This window comes from Apaloderma vittatum, unplaced genomic scaffold, assembly GCF_000703405.1.
Source record: "Apaloderma vittatum isolate BGI_N311 unplaced genomic scaffold, ASM70340v1 scaffold6844, whole genome shotgun sequence".
Taxonomy (NCBI): Eukaryota; Metazoa; Chordata; class Aves; order Trogoniformes; family Trogonidae; genus Apaloderma; species Apaloderma vittatum.
In genome coordinates, this window is record NW_009710902.1 from 7,384 (window position 1) to 23,348 (window position 15,965).

Genomic DNA, 15,965 nt, shown 5'->3' on the forward strand with positions numbered 1-15,965 from the left:
TCTACACTGATCTCCAACAGGTCATTCCCCAACCTATACTGGAAGCTGGAGTTGTTCCTGCCCAGATGTAGGACCCTACACTTTCCCTATATATAATTTCTAAGTTGCTTTATTTCCTTGTTTCTATGTTGCTCAGTCTTTCTGGTGTAACTTTGCCTATTTGATAGTGTTGCCTCTTCTTTTATAAATTTGTGACAGATATGGTCATTAATACACGTTTTGAGGGGTTTTTTTATTAATACACATAAGTATTTACTGATATAGTACTTGAGGAGCTTTGATTTCATTGATAGTTACAGGATCCGTACAGAGGCCTTATTTCAGTCAAGTGCCACCAATACACACACAGTCTGCAATTCTGGCATTTTATTCTCAAGTATTGTTTGTGATTGGAGTAGAGTAAGAGCTTATTGTAACAAATTTTATCGTCTCAAATCACTTTACTTCTATTATTTGTTTATCTACTGTTTGCTAGTTACATTAATTTTTCTTCTGGGATTTAAGTATTGTTTTTTCTCTGAGGATCATTTTCCAAAACCCTCAGATGCTTGTATTACCTCAGAACAGGCTGTATCTAGGGACATGTAGCATGTGTAGAGTCAACAAAAACTGCAGGAGTCTGTACTGGGGGGGAAAAAAAAAGTTGTTCTTCATCACGGCTGTATAGCTTTTAGTGTGGTTCTGTTCTGAGTCTCCACACTAGAAGGAATGTTAGAGAAGTCCCTAGGAATGGTTTCCCATCTGCACTTTGCAGTTATTTTTTCCTGGCTCTTCAAAACCAAATCTGAGAGGGAGTTAACTGATCTGAGACATTAAAGCTGCTTACAAGCTCCCTTAGCTGTGTCCCATGTTTCGCTTTAGTCCTTCATGTTTCCCTTTCCCCTTTTAAGCACTAATCATACGACAAGGATCCTTCCTTATTTGTCATACAGAAATTGTTTAAAGGCTTAAAATTCCTGTCCTTGTAGTCTTCAGGAAAGTCACGGCGAAGACTTGCTACCATAAATGGTGACATAAATCCAACTAAGGTGGCAAATATTCAGGCTCAGCTTGCTGGGATTTATTGACCCTGGGCAAAGAGCAAAATGTCTCTAGGACCAGTATGTTTCTTATTCTTGCTGCTGCCAGGGTCACAGAATTCAGGAAAAATAACCTTCCTTTTCCTCACTTTCTTACATTGAAGAAATGGGTCAGGCCAATCATTTCCTGAATATGGAGTTCCATCTGAATGCCTTTCTGTGCAGGAATCTTGTGCTCATAGCACACAAAAGCCGTAGTACTGACAAAAGTAAAACTGTAGATTTTTCTCAGTAGACGCAAGGCATCGTGTGGATTCTGCTGGAAGGGGCAAAGAGGGCTGTATTTTGTCAAGAGAATCAGCGTCCTCCGTGAACATTCTGCTAAAAAAATGCTGATAACTGATGTTTCTTGCTATGGCCAGCACTACTGCAAACCTGCAAACACTTGTGTCACTTTCCAAAAGCAGGATTTTTTTTTTCATACACCTTTTTCCACTTAGTGGTTCTGGCACCAAGAGGAACAGAAAACAGGAATATGCAGTGTCTCATGTCTTTAATGACAGAGGAAAAAAAAATCTTTTCTTCTTTCTTCCGTTGCTGTTAATTTCTGCGACAATTTTAAATGTTTGTTGGCTGAAATTCAGTGGCCTCCAAAAAACTTTGACAATGTGCCTGGTGATTGTTGACGTGGAAAGCTCGGCTGTAGCTAGAGAAATGATTCTGTTGGAGTCTTGACTGTCGTTCTGAGATTTCCTGAAGGTTAGGTCTTTAGCTGAGTGTCCCATATGCAGCAGTCATTTAAAAATGTATAATTTTTTTTTATATTTTACTAAGAATTCTTGGGCAATATTAGACCTTCTTTGAACACTTCAGACTTAAAATACATCTCTATAAAAGCACTAACAAGAATTCAGTGGCTGCCTGTCTTTGTCACTGTGCCCTTCGGTACTTGGACAGCGTTTTGTGAAGGATGACTAAAAGGGATCAGATTAGTTCTGTTTTTTTCTACTCTCTCCTTTCTACTCATGTGGCTGACGGAGTTTAAGGAGTCCATAATTTTTGATACCAAGTCTTGCATATCATATTCTGAACTGAACTCTATCTGCTCTCGAATTTCTTCTTTTCATACGTGCCTTTCCTATAGTATTTAACTGCTTTTCTGGACTTCAGACTTCTCATGAATAAGATATTCTTTCTTGGTGCCCTAGAAACCCATTGTTACTTTATAAAAATAGAATACATTATCTGGAATTTCAAATTTAGGAGAATTGATTTCATGTCAATTATCCTCCTACTTCAGAAAGGAAGTTGGTTAATATCTCTTTGATTTGCAATGTGCTTGGTTGGGTTTTTAGTCTATGTTAGGTTTTTAGAATTTTACCTGCTGGTTTGAATCACTTACTAGAGTTGAAAGAACACGGCCTTTCCCACAAATCCATCAAGGTGCCTCTGACTGTTAAGAGTCGTACTGCATTTGAAACCACAGCACTGGGGTTTATTTTCTAGTAAAGCAAGGTGTGTGATACAGCTTGGTTTCTTTATCCTCTCCCCTCCCTTCTCTCTTCAATCCTTGTCCCCTACACTATCCTATTCCTCTTGACATCATTCATAAATCTGTTCTCAAGCCTGTAGTTACCTGCCCACTTTGCTGCTGTTGAGGGACAAAAACAGTGTTCTGGGATGGCAGGCACCTTAGCCACATGGCTAGGAGAGTCTCTAGTCCTGACTGGATGACCTTCTAAATACACGTTATCATGAAGGTAATTTCTCAGTTTGCTGTAAATCAAGAATTTTTCTCCAAAATCTTATGTTTCCTAAATTAAGTTGGCCATCACACATAGGAAATCAAGTATTTGGTCTTTAGTGATAAGACCACTTAGAAGGATTATTATGCATTCTAGTCCTCAGCTGAGAGAACTAAAAGATCCGCCAACCTGACCTGCTGAGGACTAAATACCCTTTAGAACAATGATACGGGAAACTTTCTGCAGCTGCGAAGGCACGCTCCAGGAGAATGTAAATGTACTGCAGCTTTACGCAAAGTTTTCCTGAGATCTGCAAGAAGATACGGAAGCTGAAGATTCTTTGGCTTTTGCCAGACGTAACGGCACATAAGCGTTTTTACACACTGCCTTTTCTTCTGTACGTGTACAAAGGTTTCGTGTGTTCAGTGCTCCTTTTGTTTAGTAGTTTTGTAACTGCGGTTTGTGGTGTTGTGTTGTTAAGGTGCAGAAGGATCAACACTGATGTCATACTTTTCAAAAAACCAAATACAAGCCCTGAAGCCAAAAATAACATTCAGCACATTAAGGGACTTGCAGTGTCCAGTGTTAGAAAGTAACGAGCTGCAAGGCAAGCCGGAGGAGTCCTGCAGCACAGAGGAGCTCTTTGAATGGCTGGGTGCTGTCTTGAACCAAGTTAGCTTGTAAGTATTTGCATTTGTTTGATCTTTATGTGCATTTTAAGTAAGGAAAGCCCAATTTATTTCAAGGAAGAATTAAAACAGATGTATTTCTCGAAATGGGAAGCGTGTGCTGCACTTAAACGTTTGTTGTAAGTCTCAAATAACTTTTTTGTGGTTTAGGGGTACCCACGTGTACTGGTTTTGACAGAGACAGAATTAATTTTCTTCGATGTAGCTGGTGTGATGCTGCGTTTTGGGTTTGTGACCAAAGCAGTGTTAAGAGGGATGTTTTAGCTATTGCTGAGCAACGCTTGTGTAGTGTTGAGGCCTCTTCTGCTTCTCAGCCTGCCCTGCCAGCAGGTGGACTGGAGGGGTGGGTAAGAGGCTGGATGGGGATGCAGCCACCACAGCAGGCTCACTGGAGGGGTCAGATCCTGCACCACGTGCTGGCATGCTCGGCAAGAAAAGCTGGGGGAAGGAGGGGCAGGAAACACTCGGAGTTACGCTGCTGCTCTTCATCGGTCACAGACGTGATGAAGCCCTGCGTTTCTGGAGATGGCTAAACATCTGCCTGCCGATGGGAAGTAGTGAATGAATTCCTTGGCTTGCTTTGCTTTCACATGCAATTTGCTTTACCTGTTCAAGTGTCTTTATTTCAACCTACATGTTTTCTAACTTTTACCCCCATTGCACTAAGTGGGAGTGAATGAGCACCTGGGCGCTGTTTAGGTGCTTCCCAGGGTTAACCCACAGGACCGTTACATCTTGTGTATTAATTGCTTGGCCATCAGTTTCTTCAGTATTCTTTAGGTGATATGCACAGATACTACTTGTTTGGTACAATTTTTGATTACTACAACTTCCTGTAGATGATTTGAAATGTATTTATTTCAGTTGTTTTGTTTTTTTTTTCCAGAGACAACAAGTCGTCTAGCTTCTTATCAACCTATTGCTGTCCTCAGCCCAATGTGATCGTGGAAAAAGCTTTTTTGTGCACAATCACAGGCTTTATAATTCCTGAGAAGATAATTCAGTTGTTGGAGCAGCTGTGGTAAGGGCTGACAGGAGCACATTACTAAAACACCTTTTAATTTTCAAAATAACTTTTAAATACTTCTTTTCAGTAATGCCATCGAAGGTGAATAGCAAAGTATACCAAGTGAAGAATTTTTTTAATTGGAAAATGAGCTGGAGGCTTAACATCAGTTTAAACAAAAAAAAAAACAAACCCCAAACAATTCTAGATATTTCAAATTTGGAAATGCCTGCCCTGTATTCTAGTAATGACTGTACTTTTTATCTTAATTTCTAAGAAACAGAGGTTCTACTGAGCTTCTACATTTTTCAGATTCCCCATCTATGAAATCAGATGCCCTCAAATGTGCCTGATTTACTATTTTTAACTACTGATACAAAATATGATTGAAATTCCTTTATAATACCAAAAAGAGTACCAGGGTTACTTTGGTATTACAATACAGATGTTAAACAGCACCAGTTGTAATACTGCCCTTGAGGAATGCCCCTTAGCACTGGTCTCCTCTCGAACATCAAACCATTCGCTACAACTCTTTGTGACCATCTAGCCAATTCCCTATCTGCCAGGCAGTCCCTCAGTCAAATCCACGTCTCTCCAACTTAGAGACAGGGTTGTCATGTGGGACAGTGTCAAATACTTTGCACAAGTCCAGGTAGATGATGTCAGTTGCACTTCCCTTATCCACCAGTGATGTAAGCCCATCATAGGCGGCCGCCAACATGATTTGACTTTAGTGGAAGCCATGGTGGGTGTCACCAATTGCCTCCTTATTTTTCATGTGCCCTCGCACAGTTTCCAAGAGGATGCACTCCGTGATCTTGCTGGGCATAGAGGTTGAAACTAACTGACCTCTATTTCCCAGGGTTTTCATTTTTCCCCATTTTTGAAAAGGAGAATTAAGTTTCCCCTTGTCCAGTCAGCAAGAATTTCACTGAACTGCCGTGATTTCTCAGATACGATGGATAGTGGCTTAGCAACTTCATTCACCAGTTCCCTCAGGACCTGTGGCTGCATCTCATCAGCTCCCATGAAGCTGTGCGCCTTCAGGTTCCTCAGGTGGCCTTGAACTTCAATGAGTGATCCTTCAATCTCCCTGTCCCCGCCTTTGCCTTCTATGACTTGGTTGGTGTGGCTGGAGCACTTGCTGGTGGAGACTGAGGCAAAAAAAGTTACTGAGTACCTCAGCCTTTTCCATATCCTGGGTAACCAGGTCTCCTGTTTCTTTCTGGAGAGCGCCCACATTATCCCTAGTCTTCATTTTATCACCAGCATACCTGTAGAAGCCTTGTTTTTGTTGCCTTTGACATCCTTGGCCAGAGTAATTCTATCAGAGCTTTGCCTTTTGTAATCTGATCCCTGTCTGCTTGGACAATTTCTCTGTATTCCTCCCAGGTTACCTGTCCTTGCTTCCACCCCGTGTAGGCTTCCTTTTTGTGGTTGAGTTTGTCTATATACTAAAGCAGGGTTTTTTAAGTGTTAATAACAGTAAATGTTTACTAAAGTGTTTATGTCTTTGATTTACATTTTTTTACTTTATATTGTATACTTGAACATGCTGTCTATTGGTTTATAATTCTAGATTACCTTGTCTTTCTTGCAGTTGCTATTTTGGTGAACCAAAACTGGCATACTGGCTGACGCTAACTGTGCATGGCTTTGCAGACAGCCCCGTTTCCTGGAGAGAAAGTGAACATGGTTTCCACAAGGGAGGAGAGAACTTGTACAACTTTGTCATTTTTAGAAATCTGGACTACTGGCTTCAGATGGCTGTAGGAACTAATGATGACTGTCCTCCATGAAGTTATGTCTACAGAAGAAGTTTTCTAGTAATCCCATGTTACTGGATAGAAACCTAATAAGATATTTTTTTATCAAAGTGATTAGGTAACAATTACTAAGAGGGCGTATATGTTTTTCCTTTATTTATAGCCCTTAAAAGATGACCTGCAGTAGAAGGAATGAAGTTTCTTCACTGTCATACAGTGCCTTCTGAAAGACTTCACAATTGTAGCTTTAAGAAAAAGGTATGGTTCTGAGGGTGTTCTCAGGAGCTCAGTGTAAGTGGTTTCCTTTTATCCAGGAGTATTTTGGAATTTGAAAGTTAGAGATTGCTGACTAAAATATTTGGGAGGAATGTTCATTTCGGGATTTATTATTTTCTTTCTTTTCAATAAAGATTTGTAAAACCTTTAAATTCATGTTTAAGACATTTCAGCCTATATGCTGGCAAATAAAAAAGGGTCATGTGTTCTCTGTAGTTTGGTAGCAGGGAGCAGAAAAAAGATGAGGAGAAGGAGTGGGAGGAGCACTCATGAAACATGGAAGAAATAAAGGCTTACTGACCTGCATTTTGGATTTTACAGATCGTGGTTATCAGACAAAAGTTGATTTTTAGCAGTGATACAAAAAGCTCCTGCTTGCTCTCTTGACTTAGACATGCCTACACACCCCCCCCAAAATCTCTACTTTTAAACAGAGCTTGTGGTTCTTGCTTGCAGGACAACTCATGGAGCTAAGATTTCACTATCACATTATTGCAGACACATTTATGGGAAGAATGCTCTTATGGACAGACTCTCGAACAACACAGCTGAAGTGAAACAGGTTTTGTTAACAAGAAGCAGTAATGCTGAGAGCCTCAGCAGCTGTAAGGAATCCAGGTTAAGTCCCATTAAAATCTGTGAAAAGTTGGATGGTGGGATGGGGGTTATTTGTTTTTTGGTTTATGTAGTGGGTACGTGTCAGTGAAGTACCAGTGCACTGCTAAAATGGAAATTGTTCACTTGTTGGAGCAAAAGATTGGCAGTGGAACTTAGGGCATAGCTGTAGTGGAAACATCAAGATTTCCTGTCAGGGTGAGTGTCACAGAAAAACAAAGATCCTTGGAAGCAGTCGAAGTTGCTTTCTTTTAGCTGTTTTTTTTTCTGTTCAATGAGGAGAATCATCCTGGATGATTTACTGGATGGTATTTGTCATACATGTCAACTAAACATAATCACTTTTGCTCAAGTTTTTTTACTTCAAAACCACCACTGATGAATCAGCAAATGGTTTTCTAAATCTCTGTGTTGTTTTTCAAAATTATCCTGCCATGAGATGTTTCTGGTAGGTTACCAGGAGCAGAAGCATTGCCTTGTCACATGTACAGACATAGACTCACACAATCAATCACAAACTAAATGGACAAGAGTCTGGGAAAGTTCTTGACACTTGACTTGTGGCTGGTTCAAATGTGTTTCCTTACTCTGCATCAGTGCAAATGGCTTCAGCTGTTGGCTAAAATCTTTTGAAATTGTCTGTTGAGGGATTATACCATGTGTCAACTTTCTTTTTTCTCTTGATTAGAAGGTCTCTTAAAAGCTTGGGCCTTTCCTGAAAGCTACACCTGCAGCAGAAAAGTTAAAAATCTTACAAAGTTAAAAATCTTTATGAAAAATTGGATCAAGTTTGTAGCTGCTCCAATGAATGTGTTCACCTTTCTGTCAGATTCTAGTAAAACTTCCCTGACACTGTGTATACACACACACAACCAAGTGTAGTACGTACTGCAGCTTTTGGCCTCAGCTCTGAAAGGGCAGCAGTAGCACCAGGTGAACTGATTTTTCTAATTGGCACCTGGTTGCAGAGCACCTTGGGATTGATGAAGTAGTTGCTGCAGAAGTGCTGGTGGGTCCAAGGCAATAGTTTTGCTGAGATAATTCTGGAAGACAAGCTGGCAAGCAGACATTTCAGCTCTCAGTTCTTGGCATGTAACTATTAAGGTGAATCTTAGGAAAATCTCAGGAAAATGATATCAGTCAACAGATCTATCTATAGAGGTAAGGGACTGTCAATATTTCTCAAAGCTGTGTTGTAGGCAGAGTTATTTGGCTGTGCTCCTTCCTACAATCCCTAGTTATCTTCTGGTAGTTGTTTGAAATAGCTTTTTCAGCTAAGGAAGGGATTGAAGTACTGTCTCTGAATCCTGCAACTTGAGATACGGTGTGATTTCTAGCTTTTCTCTGTTTTCTATAAACCTGTACAAAGTACCATTGAAAGCCTTGTGCTGTTAGTAGCGTGCTATTAATGTGCTGTTTCATAGTCACTGTGGTGGTCTGCTCGTAGGCTCTGAGAGGTAATACTGCATTACCCAGAGCCGTGCTTTCCTAGCAAGGTCTGATGGTGTGCCCTGCTCTTAGGAGGCAGGCTTACCTGTGCCCCTGGGCTTTGAAGTTGCACAGAAGAGAAACACTGCAGTGGAATTGACTTCTTATTGCCACCTGCAAAGGACTGTGACCTGAGGGAAGATTTCCCTGGGATGAGGAACAGCAGCCTGTTCCCTACTGTGTGTAAGGACCGTGTCTCCCCAGAAGACTCCCAAGTGTAAGGGAGACTTCATGAGAAAAGAAACAGGAAGGCATCGCTCACATGCTTGGGAAACAGGTTAGGAGGGAAGATCTGGGACTGGGTGGAGGTGGGCAGTAATTCAAGGCAGAATTGGGCAGGGCATGTGGGATGGAGATAAAAGTTTTTGCCTTAGAATGAAAGATGGTTGCTGGTGGTGTTCTTGCCCTTTGTGCCTGCTTGTGAGACAGACAAATGCAAAAGGTTCCTGAGAGCTGCAAAAGTAATGGGGAGCAGCTGTGCACCAGCTGCTTCTGAGATCAAAGGGCTGAGTGCTTACTAAGGAGTTTTGCCTCTGGGGAGTGTTTTATCTAGCATAGGGAAGTAGAGACAAATATCTGAACGCAGAGACAAGCCCGGGGCAAGCTGGTTGCATGAGGAGTAGAGGTTTTTGTTCTCCTGGTATGCAGACAGTGATAAGACACTCCTAGAGAGCTAGGGAACTACTCTGCTTTAACCTCGACCTTTCTGCAGCACAAAGCTGTGCCTTCCTGCCTTCAGTGGTGGAAAGAAAGGTCATTTTGTTAAGAGGTTACTAGGAGGAAGCAGAACCAGCTGGGAATAGGCTGTAAAGATCATGTTATTCCAGCCACGTGTATTAGTGGTTCTGTGTATTTAGAAATTTGTGGGTGTAGAACAAGTAGAGAACAAACTTGCATGTTGACAAAGGGGAGATAAAAGCTAAGGCAGTTGAATAGCGTGTGTTATGCAAAATTGGTTTGAAAATGCTGAGTAAGGAACTAGTCTGGAGAAAGAAAGGAATGTGTTCCATAATGCAAGAACATGAGCCTAACGGGTGTCATAGTATTTTATGTGAGGTGGGCATATTAGCGTGGTGGGCTCTGAGAAAGTTAAAGATGAGGAAGAGAACTTTGGAACATCAGATACGCTGCAGTCACAGAGGGAAAGCAGCAGGTCTTGGCACAGCTTCGATCTTGAGAAGGCAGGAAAGACAAGAATTAGCGTTAATCCAAAGCTGCTTGAAAGGGAAGTGACAAGGTTTAATGGAAAGAGAAGCACAAGCTTTGTTTTGGCTGCATCATGCTGTCGTTTACTGGGGAATATCCATTTTGGAGAGGCTAGGCAAAATGTAAAGTTGGATGTCTGGAAAAAAGCCATCAAGAAAACAGGTTGATACGTCATTAGCCTGGGGATTGACTAGCCTGGGGATTGCATAGCAGTCGTGGGAGTGAGGGAGATTGCTTGAAGATGGGCGGTAATGTTTTTGTTGGAAGTAATTTGCGTGCTTTTATTGTCCCTTGTACAGGCTCCCTCTTTTTGATTTATCTGTAAGGTTTCTGGGAGTGTTATAAAAACACCAGAGTTTTAAACTGACTTGAGATAGGTTGGATGATGTGAATGTTGCTGTTAATTGCAATTAGCATCTGAGCTGCTTGGCCAGTGCTGCAGAGCCAGTGCGAGGTTTTGTGCATGTAGAGAGCACCTCTGCTACAGCTGCTGCAAAAAGAGATGGCAAGGCAGGCAAAAGGTAAAAAGCAAATGAGAGCTTAGTGGGGTGTTTCTGTGCTCCCTTTCACGGGAGGTGCATAGCAAATCGGTGGCTGATCTGGGATTAGAATGAAGGCTTTTTGTAGTTGCTCCAGTACTCTAGCTACTAGATTATAGTTCTTCTGATGCCGTTAATTAAAGATTAATGCATGCAATTGACTCTGCCTTTAGCATTTCTTTGTGGTAGCTATAGTGGAACATGCTTGATCTGTTTCTCTTAATCATTTTTATTCAGAGAATAGAGCTTAAAGAGCGAAACTGGAGACTAATTCAATTAGTAGACAAATAACCACCTTCTGAATATTAACAAGAATTTCAGAAATATCTACTGTAAACTAAGGCAATGCTCTGTAAATGAGAGGCCCCTGTTTCATTCTTGGAAGTAGCTTCCAGCACTGCTTAAAAATACTTGTTTTAGTGCAGCCATGTACAGGAGCAAAAAGGAGGAGCTCAAGTGACTTGAGCAATATTCTGCTTTCTAGTGAGCAAGGTGCCTCAGCTATGCCAAGTTTCTTTTAGCTGGCTTTGTTAGAACAATTTAGTGGGCTTTAGTTGTTAGAATATGGATACTTGGGTAATTAAAGAGTACTTGGGTAATTGAAGAGTACTCTAAGCAGTGGTGTATTCTGTTCTGTCCCCCTACTGTAAAATATTGATAACCATTGATATTAATGTTATTTTTACCATTTAAGTCAGATGTCTAGGTTCCCTAGATACCAACAATCTTTCTGCATCATACACCTTCCCGCAATCAGTATTTAAGTATTGGCCACTTCTCCCGCTCAGCAAGAGGGGCTCCACCCTTCTTCAGTTTGGTCTGGATCAGTCCATAGCAGATGGTAGAGCTGTATTTCCACCCCGGGAGCAGTCAGTTCCAGGAGTATTGGATGCCTTGCCAGGTGAAAACAAACTGCAGCCTGCACTCTGCTACTGAGTGGTGGGGGGATTAGCACCCCGTGAGCTGTGAAGGAGAATTGATAGGAGAAGCATTTTTCCCCACGAAATTCGCTGTTTTTCCTGTGAAATTTTTTGGTTTTCCCACGAAATTCGCTGTTTTACACTGAAGTCCTCCGATTTTCTTCTCAAATTCGCTGTTTTCCACTGAAATTCACTTGATAAGGGGGAGTAGCACCCCGTGAGCTGTGAAGGAGAATTGATAAGAGAAGAAGCATCCCTGGAGAAGCAATCTCTCGGGATCGTTAGGTGGCAGTTAGTCAGAGGCCTATGGTACACAAGATCGAGGGAGTTGTCCAGCACCAGCTGTAAAAGAACAAAGGCTGACAGGGTGGAGGCTGCGTAGTACTCATTGTGAAAGAACATAAAACAAAGACAATTGACAAGGACACTGATGATAAGGGGTATCTGACAAGGACCATCTAGTGACAAAGCCCCTTGTGGAATTCGAGGACAAGATACCTTACGAAATGTGCCAAGAACAACTAGTTTTGGGACTAAGGTAAAACGTTCATCATGAGGAAGACATACGGCCTTCATCCCTGAAGACCCCTGCCCAAGACCACCAGCAGGCACTGCGCAAGCATCAAGAGGAGGAGCAGCCAACCACCAGAACTGAGTGCCTTTTTGGGGTAGCTCATGAATATGTATAGGTGTCTGATGAATATGCAACTTTCACTGCATAAAACCAAGGTAACTGCATCGTTCAGGTGTGCACGTCTCTGGAGGAGAGATCCCCCGTGCACCAGCGCGCTTGTTAAAACATACCTACTTTATAACTCCTCGAGTTATAGAGCCTTTTCCATGTGTCATGAGGGAGTGGAGAAAAATGGATTGGCAATGTCAGTCGTGACATACCATTTTGCTGCCTTGGATTCCAGTTCACACTGGAGCTCCAGCGTGGCCAGTACAGCAGCGCTCATGGGTTACTTTGTTCAAGCCACGATAGCCCACAGTTAACCTCCATTTCTTGCTGCACTTCCACACAGGCCATACTGGACTGTTGAAAGGTGATTGAGCCCTGGTGATGACTCCTTGGCTCTCTAATCTGCGAGTCGGGTTCTATGTGGGGAGCAGGGAGTCTCTGTTGATCCAGTATTGCCAGCAACAGACTATGATGGATGCTGTTGGACCTTTTGTTCCTCCGCCCTCATCAGGCCCCCAGTGGAAGGGTCATCTGAAAGTCTGGGCAAGGTGAACAGCTACTTATTGCTGTTGGTCTCCACTGCTGCTACACCAGAAGCCAGCTTGGACCTTTAAAATACCCTTTCTGTAGGAAGACTGTGCCGAGAATGCAAGGTGCGCCTGGGCCAATCTCAATCGAGTGTGTTTCCCAGTTATGCCTAGTTAAGCTCATGTAGCGTCTAATACAGACGGGTCTTGCGAGCATCCTTCAACTCCACACATGGTGATTTTCATTTCCTGTGTGATTTGATGGTATCAGGGTGCACTGTGCACCAGTGTCTAGCAAAGCTTGGTGCTTCTTAGGTTCTGAATCTATATTGAATCTACACCGACCAATACGCTCTTAACCCCTTCCTCCAGCTGGCTGGAGGCAGGGCCCCACTAATTCCTAAAACACCTTTTGCTGTCAACAAGTGGACTTGTGTAGCTCGTAGTGGGATCAGTGAATGGGTTAATACTGGGACTGTGGCACCTTTCACTTTTTCAGAAGTCTTTCTGTCTAGTAACACTGCCTAGTAACTCATGTACATGGTAGAAGTAGGTTGTTTATTCCACCTTCTCATACAGTTGCGAGAAAAAGTATGTGAACCTTTAGGAATTTCATGGTGTTCTGCATTACTTTGTCAAAATGTTATCTAACCGTCATTTAAGTCAAGAGTGTTGACAAACAGAATGTGCCTAAAATAATAACACAAAAGCAATTCTGATCCTCCATGTCTTTACTGAATACACTCATTCAACATTCAAAATGCTGGTGGAAAAAAAATGAACCCTTGGAATCAATAACTAGTTGACCCCCCACCTTAGCAGCAATAACCTCAGCCAGGCACTTCCTGTAGCTGTGGATCAGACCTGCACATCCTTCAGGAGGGATTTTAGCCCATTCTTCCTGGCAGAACTGCTTTAGCTCTGTCATATTCTTTGGACGTGTCATGTGTAGGGCTCTCTTCAAGTCATTTCATAGCACCTCTGTTGTGTTGAGGCCTGGGCTCTGATTTGGCTGCTCCAAAAGGTGGAAGCCATTCTGTTGTGGATTTGCTCCAATGATTTGAGTCACTGTCCTGTTGTATCACCCATCTACAGTTTCAGCTGATGTACAGACTTTCTCGCATTATCCTGAAGAATTTTTTGATGCAGTTGGGAATTCATCTTCCCCTCAATGACTGCAAGCTGGCCAGGCCCTGATGCAGCAAAGCTGTTTCCTCCACCATACTTTACAGTTGGGATGATGTTTTCATGATATGCAGTGCCCTTTTTACGCCAGATGTAGTGCTGCTTGTTCTTTCCAAACAGTTCAGTCTTTTGTTTCATCAGTCCACAAAACATTTTGCCAATACCAGTGTGCAGTGTCAAACTGCTCTTTCACAAACTTAAGGTGTGCAGCAATGTTCTTTGTGATAAGCAGCAGCTTCCTTTGTGGTGTCCTGCCATAGACACCCTGCTTGTTCAATGTGGACTCACGAACGCAGATGTTAGCCAGTTCCACTGATGGCTGCAATGCTTCGGCTGCCACTCGGGGTTGTTTCTTTACCTCATTGATGCACAGTCCCAAAGTGTCTCCCTTTGTAGACTGTTTGCCTAACTGTAGACTGGTGCATTTCTAAGGTCTTTGAAATCACTTTGTAACCCTTTCCAGCTTTATGCAAATCAATAATTCTTGATCGTAGATCCTCTGAAAACTCTTTTTGGCAAGGCATGATTCACATAAGCATACATCTTGTGTGGAGCGAACTCAAAAAGTTTGAGCAGATTTTATCAGTCAACGTAGCTCTAGTCCACACCTCCAAACTCATTTTCTTAGCAAGACTCCAGGTATGCTAACACCTGACTCCGATTAGCTTTTTTGAGGTCAACTCAAAGGTTACTTTTTCCACTAACATTTTGAATGTTGAATCAGTGTGTTCAGTAAGGACATGGAGGATCAGAATTGGTTTTGTATTATTACTTTAGGCACTTTTTATTTGTAAATACTCTTGACTTAGATGACGGTTAGATCACATTTTATGACAAAGTAATGCAGAACACCATGATATTCCAGAAGGTTTGCACACTTTTTCTCGCAACTGTGTCTTCTCCATGGTCACACAGATAGTGCCACATGTCATCTTGTGACATGCTCAGGTTGTTTTCTGATTGGCCTTGTATGAGGATGTCTTGTCCTGATGGTGGAGACAGCGGTTAAAAAAAATTTCTTCCACTGTCCAGTCTATTCACCACCATCTTCTCAGTCATTCTTTCCACAGCTGCAACAATGGGAGAATGGAGACAAAGACTGTCCTCATACCGGCATAACCTGCTAGCTGTCTCGTTTACCTGTGGGGTATCAGAGCCTCCCCAGATCATTGCTGACAGTGTCGGGGAGTACATCGATGCTGGACTCTGCACAAACTTCTCTAATAAGTGTTGTTGCAGGACGTCTCATCGGTGTCGACATTTACTCAGCAATTGCCATAAATCACTTCTCACACAGCCAGCTTGCTTAGGTGTCTAGCTCATTTTCCCATGGTGGTCCGCTTGCTCAGGCAACATTTGATGTCATGTTTAAAGGGATATCTGTCCTTCACAGCTGCCAGGAGCTTCTTTCACAGACTGAGAGTGTTTAATTTCCTTCCAATAACCTTGTCCGTTCCTCAGTCCCTGGCCAGGCTTCCCAGCTGTCAGCTTCTGTGTAACTTAAAACAGTTTTTTCAGCTCCACTATCACAGCATCAAAGCAACCAGGTGATAAATGTCTCACCTTCGTGCCAGCTAAAGTCCTTCCTTATGTTCCACAAGCCTTTTGGAGTTAAGGATTGAATAGTTACCCCTTCCTCTGATGAAGGAAGGGCTACTTGGGAAGGTGTCTGTGCGTGAGCTTTTGTGAAAGGAGAAGGACCCGGTCTCTCATCTTCATCAGAGCTCTCTTCTGGGCAAAGTGTCTTTTCTGTGGCTTTGATATGAGGGGGCTGAGTTTGCTTTTGATTACAGGGGAAACCTGTGCTGGTATGGATGGAGGGGTGTCAGCAGTGCCTATTGCAGGGGTTGGTTATTAGTGACCCGTGCTGCAATGAGTGTAGGGACATCACTACTGGCTGTAGGAGTTGGAGTGGTGGCATTGCTTGTTGCTCCAGTGCACCAGGCACTCGAGGCCCCAGAGCTTTTCTTAGGAGCCCTTTTATTGTGAACACCATGGAAAGGAATGCTGTGATCGGTCCATTTGTGTCCCCTGACCCATCCTCTCCTCCCCATAGGCACAGCTGACCCTCCCTTCCCTGTTGAGATTGCCCTGTGGTCCAGGCAGCTCCAGAAACCTTGATTCTGGTGCTCCCAAACCAGGACAAGTCTTCAAAATTATGTGGGCACTCTCAGGCTAGATCTGTAAAATGCAGAGGTGCCTACATAATTTTGAAGACTTGTCCAAGACTTTTGGAGCTCTGTAAAACCACAGCGTTGTGGTGCTCACCGGTAGCCTATTAATTTCTCAGTGGCGTTGA

At 42.6% G+C, this 15,965-nt stretch overlaps 1 protein-coding gene across 1 annotated transcript in view; it reads left to right on the top strand.

Moving 5' to 3' along the window:
- RPP40 (ribonuclease P/MRP 40kDa subunit) overlaps positions 1 to 6,356 on the top strand; it is a gene marked incomplete at its 5' end in the record, with an annotated part of 11,328 nt that extends 4,972 nt beyond the window's left edge. Inside the window, 3 exons of the mRNA XM_009867436.1 lie at positions 3,246 to 3,444; positions 4,340 to 4,474; positions 6,063 to 6,356. Coding sequence (XP_009865738.1) covers positions 3,246 to 3,444; positions 4,340 to 4,474; positions 6,063 to 6,261 — 533 coding nt within the window. The remainder of the gene's footprint in view (positions 1 to 3,245; positions 3,445 to 4,339; positions 4,475 to 6,062) is intronic.
- Between the last annotated feature and the right edge of the window lie 9,609 nt (positions 6,357 to 15,965).